We start from the raw sequence: 13,034 nt of genomic DNA, 5'->3' as shown, positions 1-13,034 counted from the left end.
TCGGCCCTTTTCAGGGTCATCAAATTAGTAGAAAAGAGTTAAAAGAGAAATATTTCCGACTTTATTTATGACTTCTTATATTCCTAAATCAATTTCACAGCTTCATACAAAATTTCATTTGTCATGAATAATTTATGACTCAACATTTTGAGACTGTAATCGCGGACGCTGCTGCAGTGCCATCGGGGTGAGTGCTCAACATTCCACAACAATTGTAAAATAGAGTGGCATTTCCAACAGCGTCTTTTATGTTCCATATTTTGTGGGAACACTTTGATTAGCAAAATTATCACGTTTAACAAAATTGCGACATATTAAGAATGCTTTTGAAAAGACATTCTCATTGAACAATTGTAATAATTTTGGCACCCATGGATCAGAAATTTACCGCCATAATAAAGAAAACTATTGATTATCAATATCTCTTATTGAATATTTAGTTAATGTCAACCCTTCCAGCAATTCATGTTCGACCAATTTCTCACGCATTAGCATTCTCCGCAATTTTCAAGTTATTCTAAGCCCAACACATTATTGGCACATACCCATTTCCCAGATTGGTCGATCAGAAAGCGAAGAGCACAAAAGGGAGGAGCATCATCTGCTATTCTGAGGTTATAAAACATGCTTCCTTCGTCGGATTCAGTTTCATTCTAATTCTGCTTTCGAGCTGGTAAGAGCTCCTCCGAACTTGCTCAGCGAGAAGTACCTCGCTGCTAGAAATCTGCTGAGCTGTCATTCTTCAAGCTGCCAATCCAGCATCTGGTCTGTGAAATCGCTCAAGATTTCTAGGTTGACCGATCCGCGCTTCTAGATTTCGCCTCGTGGTAAACTCGTGGTCTCATCATCCAAGCTCAATCGGCCCTTTTCAGGGCCAACATACGTTCATAAAAGGGTTTATTGGATGATATTTACTGATTTATCTATAATGATCTAAATATCGCGGTATACTACAATTTGGTTCACATAATTTACCCCACATAATTACATGAATTTGAGAATTTACCACTGCAGCGCCGTCGGACCGTAATAACATCATGCTACTCAGCATTGTATGGTATTTCTAACAGGATCGTTGGTTTATCATATAATGGGGGAACACTTCCTAAATTCTCGAGTATGGAAATTGGAAAATGTATTAAAATTGCGACAGATTTTAAATACTGTTCAATAAACTGTTTCCTGACCAATTGTAATAAGCAACTATTGATCTGAAATTTTTCTACATGTTAGTCTATTGCGTTAATCTGAGAAATAGGCTATATGAAATTGATGTCTTGGCAAGGGATGTACAAGATGAGCATTATGTATTAATTTTACAATTTCCGTACTCGAGAATTTTGGAAGCGGGGGCCGTGATGCTCGGGATGGATTGTCCTCCATGACTGGTCCTGGCTGGAAATATTCGTGGGGAAAAACTCGACCCTTTGCTGCAGGAATTTCATTAACAACTCTTTGGTAAAGCAGAAATTTCTGATAACAAGTGAACTTTTTCAAAACAACTCTTATTGATTGGAATATTTATCAACAACTCTTTGTTAAGTAAAATCATCCTTAATAACTCTTTGCTCCATCGCCAAACCAAACCATTTCATTGAATTCATCAAGTAAAACAATATGAATGGTAAGGAGAGGCAGATGGTGTATATTTTGCTGGCGTTACTTTCCAACAGGTCGCCGGTTGGCGCTGACTACTAATCCGTCCACTGAATGATTTTCAGTTGTTGCTTTCGCTTCGTTGCTCTCTGGTTCCGTTCGCTACTCGCACACTGCTGTGGCTTTCACGCGCTCTTCTTTGCTGCTCCGCTACTTGATCCGTTCGTTATGCCGTTCGATTTGTGAATGAGCTGGGAGCAGAACAACCAGTGGTTTTATTTGCTCGAGCTCCTTTCACCGATGGCGAGTGGTGGGGCTCTCGCTTGGTTGTTTCGTCACTCCGTTCGCTACTCGCACGCGATTGGTTATTGCTTTCGCGCTATTTTCGTTGATGGTGTGATTCTTCGCTGAGAAATAAAAACTGCAACTCTTTTGATTTTTCATGCAAAATGACCAACTTTGATAAACTATATCTCAGTTATTTATGGACTGATTTGAATGAAATTTTAACAGAATATCAGACATAACTTAAATTTTAACATATGTTTTTGAGTGATTTTTCCAATCACACGTTGAAAAGCAGTAACGGTTTGACTAAAGTGAATTTTTTGACGATTTTTTATGATTGACATAATTAAACATATTGAAGGAATAGCTTCATGGTATCTTCAGAAAAGTTGTAGATTTTGACGAGATGAATTAGTTTGCTGAAGTTAGTTTTTGTGTAAGGCTATCAGATTTTAAGATAAAAAGTTTTGAATTTTTCGTCGAAAATTACAGTTTAGTCAAACCGTTATTACTTATAAACTTGTGATTGGAAAAATGTTCAAATATATATGTTAAAATTCAAGTTACATCTGATGTTCTGTGAATGTTTCATTCGAAAATATTTCCATAAATAACTGAGATCTAACTTACCAAAGTTGGTCATTTTGTATGGAAAATCGAAAAAGTTGCAAATGCATGCGAACAAGTTGGGGCCTTCCTTAGCCGAGTGGTTAGAGTCCGCGGCTACAAAGCAAAGCCATGCTGAAGGTGTCTGGGTTCGATTCCCGGTCGGTCCAGGATCTTTTCGTAATGGAAATTTTCTTGACTTCCCTGGGCATAGAGTATAATCGTACCTGCCACACGATATACGAATGCAAAAATGGAAACTTTGGCAAAGAAAGCTCTTAGTTAATAACTGTGGAAGTGTCATAAGAACACTAAGCTGAGAAGCAGGCTATGTCCCAGTGAGGACGTTAATGCCAAGAAGAAGAAGAAGAAGAAGAAGAAGAAGAAGAAGATGTGAATAAGTTCTCTGTTTATTCGACAAACAAGCTTAATATTTCAGGGGTACACAACAGCAACAGAGTAGCGTACACAGGGATTTAGTTGAAATCTGGAAACGTAGCTCAATCTTGAAATCTTGAGCGATTTCACAAACCAGATTCTGGATTAACAGCTCAGCAGGCTACTAGCAGCGAGGTACTACTCGCTAAGCAAGTTCGAAGGAGCTCTTACCAGCTCGAAAGCGGAAATGGAATGAAACTGAATCAAACGAAGGCAGCATGTTTTATAACCTTGGAATAGCAGATGATGCTCCTCCCTTTTGTGCTCTTCGCTTTCTGATCGACCAATCTGGGAAATGGGTATGTGCTAATAATGTGTTGGGCTTGGAATTACTTGAAAATTGTGGAGCATACTAATACGTGAGAAATTGGTCGAACATGAATTGTTGGAATGATTGGCATTCCCTAAATATTCAATACGAGCTATTGATAATCAAAAGTTTTCTTTATTATGACGGTAAATTTCGGATCCATGGGTGCCAAAATTATTACAATTGTTCAATGAGAATGTCTTATCAAAAGCATTCTAAATACGTCGCAATTTTGTTACACGGGATAATTTTCCTAATCAAAGTGTTCCCACAAAATATGGAACATAAAAGGCGTTGTTGGAAAAGCCACTCTATTTTACAATCGTTGTGAAATGTTGAGCACTCACCCCGACGGCACTGCAGCAGCATCCGCGAGTACAATCTAAAATGGTTGAGTCATAAATTATTCATGACAAATGAAATTTTGTATGAAGCCGTGAAATTGATTTAGGAATATTAGAAGTTATAAATAAAGTCGGAAATATTTCTCTTTTAACTCTTTTCCACAGATTTGATGGCTCTGAAAAGAACCGATGGCTTTGTTAGCCTCGATGTTGTTACGGATAAATAACACTGCTCGGACCAGCAAAACTCAGGGGGCTTCTGGTATTTGCTCCTAACGGGATTGCTTTTTGACCACCAATGATGATTTCATCACGAGTCGAAATTTTGAAGCGCGGGTCAACAACTCCTCGGCCGATGAAATTTGCGGCGGCGATGACGATGGCTGGGTGAAAGCAAACAAGCGGTGAACCACAAAGCGAGAATGACTCGCCCAACCGTGTTCACAGTTCGACCGCAAGTTCACCTGTGGACTGCTTTCTCTTCTTCTTCTAGGCAGCGGCAGCGGTGATGGCTTTAGCTTCAGACGGCATCTTCTCTCGCTCGCTCGACAGTTTGATTTGAGCGAACCACGATAAACGGGAGGTCCATCGCTGTCGATGTCTGTGCCTGAGAAGCACGCCCGGTCAGAGCAAGCCGATCTGTCGCCTGCTGTGATGCGAGCCAATCGGAGAGTGAAAAGCAAATGACGACAAATTTTCTCTAGCCACCCCTATTTATAGATTTGCTTGAAATCAACGTTCTATTTTAAAACAGTTATTAAACTATTTAGACAGGTATGTGGGATTCAGTAAGTAAACGACATGAAGCTTTGATGTCTTATCTTTCGATTGAGGTGCTAATCAAGAAATTTCGTTAAGCCAGCGAAAAGTTATGAACGTTTAAAATATTTCATGCCAGCGTAACGCTCTTGGTTTTGAAATTCCAATTTCACTCCTGTATAGAGAAGAAAGACGTACTTCTACGTCAAAAATATATACGATGACATTTCATACTAAATGTTTACGATGGCTTCCTGCAAATACATATTGCTAATATATCCTGAAAAAAGAAATACACGAATTAAAAATATCATTTGCAGTTCCTTTCCGATGATCATAGGAAATGGTGCAGAAAGTACGTAATCAATTTTGAATTAATGATTAAAATTATAAACATAGCCAATGACTGTCATTCTCGCATATAATTATGATGTTCAGTCTTACTATAAAATGTTGTACTGTATATGTATGAATGTAGATGTATGCAGATAGTTTCACCCTAGCTAGAAGAATCTACTTCCAACATTATAGTGCAACAATAGACTAATGAGACTCGCAGTGTATGTCCAGCTTTCCACGACGGGATGGTTTGTTAAAAGAAGGGCGCGTCAATTCCATTTCAATTGTTGGATATATGTACCCATATACAACGATGTTACGGTCCATTCTCCTAGACTCCGACTGGCACTGCACTTCGTCGTCCAGCTGCAATTTCATTGATGCCCCCTCCCAAACCCCAACATATTATAAAGCAATTTGAACCTTATGATGTAATCAATAGATATCGAATCAAGTTATGTTGTATATGTGTATATATAAATGAAATGTAAATCATGTTAATGTAAGGTTGGTGTAGTTGTTCAATCCTATTTAATGCAATGGATGTGATGAGTTTCGCCTCATAAGTAAACTTCAAACTAAGGACAATTTACATTTGTAAAGAACCGAATGCTGGAAAATAAAGAGCCGTGATTAGTCAGTTGGTATTTTAAAGACTGTTGGTCTCAAGAGTATGGATTGATAAAACAAAACATATTTTATAAAAAAAAATCATGATACGGACGATAGTTTTTTCGCTATTTTTCGGACAATTTTCTCTATAGTAAAAAATTTTCCGCGAAATGTTTCTCTTTTCATATTTTGAATAGATTGCTGAGAAAATTTCCTTTCGATTTCACTAAAAAAATTTTGTTCTACGATGCATAGTTCAGGAGATATGAATTTTCAAAGTTTGAGGCATATAGAAAAATCGTGAAATTTCATCTAGAATTTTCTGGGAAATTAGGCCACTTTATTTTTTTTGAATTTCTTTTTTGGTCATTTATCCACGAGCTCTACCTCTGGTGAAAATTTCATGCAAATCGGAGAACCTCCGGCCCAAATTGTCCGATATTAAAAAAAATCCCCTTCTACATTTCTAGAAGACTCAAGAACATTGCAATTCAATCCGTTTTTAACGTACATACAAAAAATAGTCATGGTCTACACATCCAGCTGCCAGCGCGGAACAAGATTTGGCGCGAAATGTGTCACATGAAGTTCAAATTATGTGTCAAATTTAGCAAATAAATTTCCATACAAACTGATAAACTTGCATGCTAGCAGGCTGAAATCGCCAAATAAGCATCCACTTTATGTAGTTACAATATCAGATATGTAAACAAATTTATTGGCAGGGAAGTATGTTGGCTTGGTGAAGGTTGATAATTGTGAAAGTGTCAGTCAAGCGTAAGCTCTGTTCCGAATTACGACATACGTTTGGAAGAAGAAGATAATTTCAAAGTTATAATGCTTTTACTTTGTAAGAATTTGTCCTGTCAGACAAAAAGAAGGCGAAGAAAAACAAAGTCTCCGGAGCATTATGGAGTTTTATTGGCTTTCCCAAGGAACCCTTATCACGTCACTAGTTTTGACAGATTCCAACCGATACCACACTCGCTCGCTCCGAAATTGATTACCTATCTTCGTGATTAATTTTTCATCGCTATATTTGACCTTCTTGGTTACTAATATTTTTCCCTTTTGTATCACTTTCCAGACTCAAAACTGCTACTGCCGAGTTTCGTCTGACAGTCTTCAAACAGTGGAACACTGGAGTTCAGCAGAATCACTAGGGGGTGTCCCTCAACGTTAGCCTTGTAGGATCCGGGGAGTGACACGTGCTTGACGAGGCACTACGAATCCATAAGCAAAAGGGAGTCCACTGGAGGCCTTAAGGCGTCAGTCTCGGTCCATAGCGGCTCGCCGTGGACGGAAAGTTAAGGTAGGTCGAGTGAGGACGGAGGGTCTGATGTCTCAAGAGGGAAAGCATATTTGCTGTCAGTGTTGGTCTACGAGAAGGGAAAAACTTTTTGATACGTGCTAGTGATCAAAATCATTCTTTTTGGGCATAATTGAGAAGACCACATGAGTTTATGGGAGTAATGTTTAATATGGCTTCACTTGGTACACATTTTATTGAAAATGAGGTTCCGGTGAGTTTTACAGAATTTATCAGTATTTAAATGGAAAAGGTCAAACGTTTGAAAAAGAAGTGAGCATAAGTATGGAAAAATCTGAAACCTTTTCAAAATCACTAAACTACTGGGAAATTAAAAAAACTCGTAAAAAGAAAGTTGATGCTTTCAGCAGTTTTGAAATAGATTCCAGCATTCTTTGCCTCCCAGATACACATTAGCATGCCTTCGAATAAATCTACAGGGTTCCTACAAACATTGCCTCGTTATCTTCCCACCTATCCCTCCGGGGCATATGGCTTAACACTCATTAAAGCAAATAGCTTCTTTTTGCTTTTCCTACGCATAAATTGCTTCAAGCAATGAAAGAGCCCTCTCACTCCTTAACACATTTCAACCCATCGAAGGACCCGCCTTGCATGCACGAGCGCCTTCCAGAGCCTAAATCGTGGCCTCCAGCGTCCTTTGGATGCTAATTAAAATTAGCTTCCTCTCCGGTAGCGAAGTTGTTTCTTTTTTCTTCTTCTGAAAAGTTCACTTTCTCTGCTGTTTAGCGACTAAAAAGGTGGTTGTTAGTCGCTTTTCCCGAGGAAATCACGTACCACGAGCCGGAATGTACGTAGCTCAATTTCTGCTGAATGAACTTGTACCGCAAACGACCATTGAGGTTAGGTACTTAAGGAACGACTTTTAGATGGAAGCGTTGTAGAGTGGTTACTTCGACTATAATCTTCTGCTCTGCGAACACATGTGTGGGCAAGCTAAGTAGGCCATAAATTATAAAATTTTACTGCCTAATTGGACGTGAGTGTTGAGGAAACGCTCAAGATTTAAGTTATCAAATTGAAACAGATTTTTCGACTCGATTGTTACTTTAAGATACTTTAACGTTTTTAGATACATGTTTGCATAGCTATGAATAAATTTCATTCATTAATTTAAATACATATGTTACATTAGAGTGAAACTTCTTAAGGTTCATTAAATTCTGCAACATTCTATAATTCATTATCGGAAACTATAATTGAATTCCATCTTCATATACTGTCATCACAAATGACCTACATAGCTGACACAGTTCGGCACCATTACATTATGTGAAATTTCTCGAAACGTTATTCTTTTTTTCCATAATAAGCACACCCCCCACTACCATTATGGATCCTCTCGAGAGCGGATGTGATTGATTGACCTTAATTCGCTTTGTGCATGAATTGAATCTCCACGCCGTGAATGAGAAACCGATCCGTGAAAAATACGTCATTTGCCGGCACGCAGTGGAAAACTAACCCCCTCCCTGACACCCCCTTCCCCAAACCCGCATGAAACCTAATCCGATACAATCAATCATCTCAATATGGTTGTCATCTCGAGATATGGTTTATTGCACGGCTATAAATCCCGTCAGTCCTGATACGCAAAAGCTTCTGCAAATTGATCGAACAGCTTACCGAGGGCATCCGCCAGGGAGTTGGCCGCTTGACGACCCAGCACTTCCACGAGGTAGTCCGTTATTATCTCGCTAAACAGCTGAACGTCCAACGGTGTCACTCCTCGGGCTTTATGGACTTCCACGAGGTGGAACAGCTTCTTTCGGAACACTTCCGGATCGTTGAGACCACACTCTATCAATGTTCCGATGGCGCCCATCACGTTCACAGCATGCAGGTGGAAGCTTTTGTTATCGGCCAGATTGGAATTGGTGGAATCGGAGCTGAAGTCAAAGTATGGCAGGTAACGGGGATGCTCCCGGAAGAGTCTGAAGAATGGTTTTAGAAATAGGTTAGTTTTTCATCTGTACGATGGAATACAGACCTACAGGAACATCATATTTCGACCATGGAGGCTGCTTTCTTGTTTGAGTAAACCCCATGCCGATAGCAGTGTAATTTTCTGCTTTCCTGTTAAACCACTTTCGTCCATCTTTCTTCTCGAAAAATCGATGCAGTGCAGTAAGTCATGGCCGGTTTGATTTGAATTGATGAAGACATGAATGTGGAAACATATTCCAGCCACGGTGCTCCCCTGACCGTTATTATCAGAAAAAAATCTCCATCAAATATGTGCTCACCAGTCGTTTTCTATAGCTAAGGTGCATGTCTGGGCAAAATTAAAAAAAACAACGTAGGGCCCGTTTTGGAGTTTCGCCCTTTTGAATGTGTAGGTTCACTAATTCAAAGTAAATCTGAGATATTTAAACGAATTTTCATTGGCCGTGATTATCAGAATAAATATAACATTCAAATTTGAATTTTAGTTGGCTTATATAGTTATTTGCAACTTATGGGAGGAGTTTTCAATGAGAAGATCAAAACAAATGGGGTAGTGCCCTTCATTTTAATCTTCTATTTTAAATAGATTACTTAAGCATTCCTACACCGTTGAGTATGTATAAATGATTTCAACGACACATTGCACTTTCACAATAAACTAATTTTTCATAGGCTCAAATGCTCTAAGGCATTACGGAGCTTATTTCATCATATAATTAAATTAGTGCTTGCATCACAATATTCTGGTTAGTTTTGTGAACCCACGTACATAATTTTAATTTTATTATATAATTAAACGATTCAGTTTATTTAACACGTAACTGATTGCTACCTGTTATATATCGAAGCGAGTTATATGTCAAAAAGTACTTAACGAATTGATTTTTCGGTTATGGGTAGCGGTGTATGGAATATAGCGTAATTTCGGGTGAAATTGATCATTTTTATCGGTTTTCCTTGTCTATTTTCAATAATGCTGACAATGCCTAACAAATAAGTATATGAAAACAAGTACAATGGTGAGGTTCATTGGCTCGTATACCGAAATTTTCTAACAAATGTGATTTTAGTGCTAAAAATCATCTCCAAAATAATAAATCGGGGTGTTCAATTCCGGAGTGAAATTGATCACCTGTCAATACGATTGTTGTTAGTTTTTAAAACAACTCTGCATACTGAACATGAGTGCTCTGAATCCGAATATGCTTGCCAAATTTTAAGCAATACAATATTCATAGAAATAATGAATGATTGAATTTGATGAATTACGCGGAAAACGCCTAAATGTAGGCAATTTCCCAAGGAATTTTATGATATCGAACAGAAATTCAATTATTTCAAACAAATGAGCAATTTGGTACAAGTTTTGATGATGAAATCTGGCTTGGGAATATATTTTAAGCATCCTTACAAATTTTTAAGTTTATACCATGTTCAAAACCTTGTTTAGAACAAGAAGTTCATGGATGTTTGTCATTACTTCACCATTCACAATTTTGAAATTTTGCGTTATTTTCATATAAATAAACATTCTATAACGCTAAAAACATCACTGCACACAATTCGACAATAGTTCCGACAAACAACGTTCATTCACTGCAGGTTACATTGATATTTGTGCTCCATTAGGAAGAAAGAAAATCGTGTGGCACGGTGATCAATTTCACCCTACTGATCAATTTCACCCGAATTTACGGTAATCAAATTAACGACATAGAACGCAGCGATACAAAATGGAAGAAAATAAAATGCAAAGTTTATAACATCTGTTATAATTTTGTTCTTAATTATAAATGTTCATCATTGTCGGTTTGGAAAACTTTGTTTAGCTCCAAGAGTATGATTTTTTTTCGTTTGAGGAGGGTCATAGCAGTTGTTGAATCTTAACTTCACAAGCACAGTTTGTGATCGAAAAAAAATATACCAGTTAATATAGAAATCTTCAGTTTATGTTGCATTCAAACCATATGACGGTAGGTAGACCAGCAGGTGATCAAAAGAGCCACAGAACAATTTACGTTTTTTTCGGTAACCAAAACTGGAATTTACGTAAAATCCATGAACGACTCTGATTTTAAAATATGTTATATATCTTTTTAAAATTATACCCCTTATGGAAAGTATGTACTTCAACAGTAGTATTATTTTAGATCGCAGTACGCAATTGAAAAGAAATGTCAATTCAAATGGAGCTCACTGTAGTAGATTTCTTGACCAATTCTTCAGCAGAAATTTTTACTTTTCTTGAGCGGAACAGCATACCTAGCTTTAACTTTGAATTCCATTACCCCGAATACCTAAAGACCATCACCGCGAGTTCCAGTTCCTAGATTGGCATTACTTCGAATTCCATTATCACGGGACAATGCTATTCGGGACAATAGCATTCAGCGTAATGATGCGTTCAGGGTAATGACACTCGGGTTAATGAAATTCGAGGAAATGAAATTCAGAGTAGTTAAGGTAAATAATCTTCTCAAGAGAGTTTTGATTTTTAAGGAAGGCATATAATATTACACTCTGCAAGTGTTATAATTTAAAACTCAAAAACTTCTTACTTTTCTTAAGGTGAACATGAATTGAAATATTATTTTATGAATAACAATTACACAAAAATGGCTCCGTAATGCCTTACAGCACTTGAGCCCTTGAAAAATCAATCTATTGTAAATGACATGTAAGTGCAATGCGGCATTGAAAGCATTTGAACATGCTTAACGGTATTAGAATGCCTATGTAATCTATTTATAATTAATGTTTTCAATGGTTATACCTCAAAAAAGGGCGTAACACCAAATTTCGGCTATTTTCTCATTCAAAGTCCCACCAAGAGGGTCCAAATAATCAACAAACCAACTTTGAACCAAATTTTGATAGTATATTGCTTCTAATAATCACGACCAATGAAAACCCATTAAAATATCTTAGATTTCCTATGAATTAGTGGACTTACGCATTCAAAAGGGCGTAACTTCAAAACGGGCCCTACGATTTTTTTTTTTAAATTTTGCTCAAACATGCAGCTTAGCTATAGAAAACGACTGGCAAGCACAGATTTAATGGAGATTTTTTTCTGATAATAACGGTCAGGGGAGCACCGTGCCAGCGCCTTGTTCAGCGCTCATTTTAAATCCACATCCAGCGGCGGCTATAACGCGAAGATGTATTGTGCATTCAGATTAACTTTAGACCCAAGTTCATAAGAGAAATGAAATATCACCGAAAGTTCGCCGAAGTTCTGCGTCGGCATTTTACCGAAGTGCTACGCCGACAAAGGCAATCCTTATGCGCCGGCGAAGCACCAAATTAGAATGCCGACGCCGAACTTCTAATTGTCACTCGAATTGTCAATATAATGTGCACGAAATTCAAACGCAACGTCAAAATTCCAGTAAGCTTGGATTTTTACGATCTTCAAGGACGCGAATGTACCAAATTTGCTAAGTTTGATACTGATCTGATCTGATCTGATATGGTGATTTTTATTATCACTGCGACGGTATATCGTCATTTTCAGATAATTGCACTCCGTGGATTTCTCTTGCAGAGCGCAATATTGAAAAGAATTCGTTAAGAGCAGGGATTGAATTTGGAGAAAATTGAGAGAATCTCTCACTTATCGCACTCTGTAACAATCATGATCCGTAGCACATCATCAGAGTCTGTTCATTTTCTTCAGCTACAGATTTGATTAGATCGGGAGGAAAACAGTGAACGATGAAATTCATGTAAAAACGCTCTAAACCTGAGGACAGTATTACTATCGAATCTCCGGGGATTGTTTATCACTCCTGTAAAATAAACCACCTACCCCGATTGGTAAATAAGCGATAAAAATGAGGGTTTTCATCACTCTCGCCTTGGGGCTCTTCTTCTTCTTCTTCTTCTGTCGGGTGTGGGATCACTGCGTCCATTTTTTAGGACTATTGTGATATACCCTATTACTCTATGTACACAATGTTTTCCAGTAGCAAATGTGCCTCCGGAATACTTTGCGCATTTGACTGAACTTTGAACCATCTGCCATTGATGGGCAGAAGTCCTAGGTTGCAGTGTTGTAGTTCCCCCAATCTGGCGTGATCAGCCTAATAAAGCTAACCACCTCCCTGGGGGATGCGTTCCAAATATCAGCTGGCTGTAAGTAGTGCTTGCCAAATATTTTGAACCTACGATGGATGTGTGCACTGCAAGAGCAGAGAAGGTGTTGTGAGGTTTCGTCCGTCTCGTCACAGAAACGGCAATTTGTGTTTTGGACGACACCGATCTTGTATAGGGAAAGTGTACCAGTTATGGCCATAGTGGTTCCCTATTTGGCCATATGTACAATTTCGATAACTTTCACATTTTTTATCTCTTCGAATGTTTTAACATCGAGTTAAATAGTATATCTAACTGCTGAACTACACAAAACCTTTTGAAATGTAGAATTATTCAAATTAACACGTATGGCGAAATAGGGAACCAC

The 13,034-nt window shown here is 38.1% G+C and overlaps 2 protein-coding genes across 10 annotated transcripts in view; one reads left to right on the top strand and one right to left on the bottom strand.

The window, feature by feature from the left end:
- The window catches only part of LOC5565862 (transient receptor potential-gamma protein), a 535,758-nt gene that overhangs the window by 165,109 nt on the left and 357,615 nt on the right, over positions 1-13,034 (top strand). For all 9 annotated transcript variants that reach the window (XM_021847945.1, XM_021847940.1, XM_021847939.1 and 6 more), the window contains one exon: positions 6,380-6,604. The gene's annotated coding sequence lies outside the window, so the exon portion shown is untranslated. The remainder of the gene's footprint in view (positions 1-6,379; positions 6,605-13,034) is intronic.
- LOC5565859 (myoglobin) lies at positions 6,611-8,830 on the bottom strand. Its single transcript, XM_001650172.2, has 2 exons — positions 8,617-8,830; positions 6,611-8,556 (listed from the first exon to the last, which is right to left on the bottom strand). Exons 1-2 carry the CDS (start codon positions 8,718-8,720, stop codon positions 8,202-8,204), a joined length of 459 nt encoding a protein of 152 aa, XP_001650222.1. The 5' UTR covers positions 8,721-8,830; the 3' UTR covers positions 6,611-8,201.

The sequence above is a fragment of the Aedes aegypti genome, chromosome 2 (assembly GCF_002204515.2).
Source record: "Aedes aegypti strain LVP_AGWG chromosome 2, AaegL5.0 Primary Assembly, whole genome shotgun sequence".
Lineage (NCBI taxonomy): Eukaryota > Metazoa > Arthropoda > Insecta > Diptera > Culicidae > Aedes > Aedes aegypti.
Note: the sequence above shows the minus strand (reverse complement) of the source record. Positions and strands in the feature narration are given on the sequence as shown.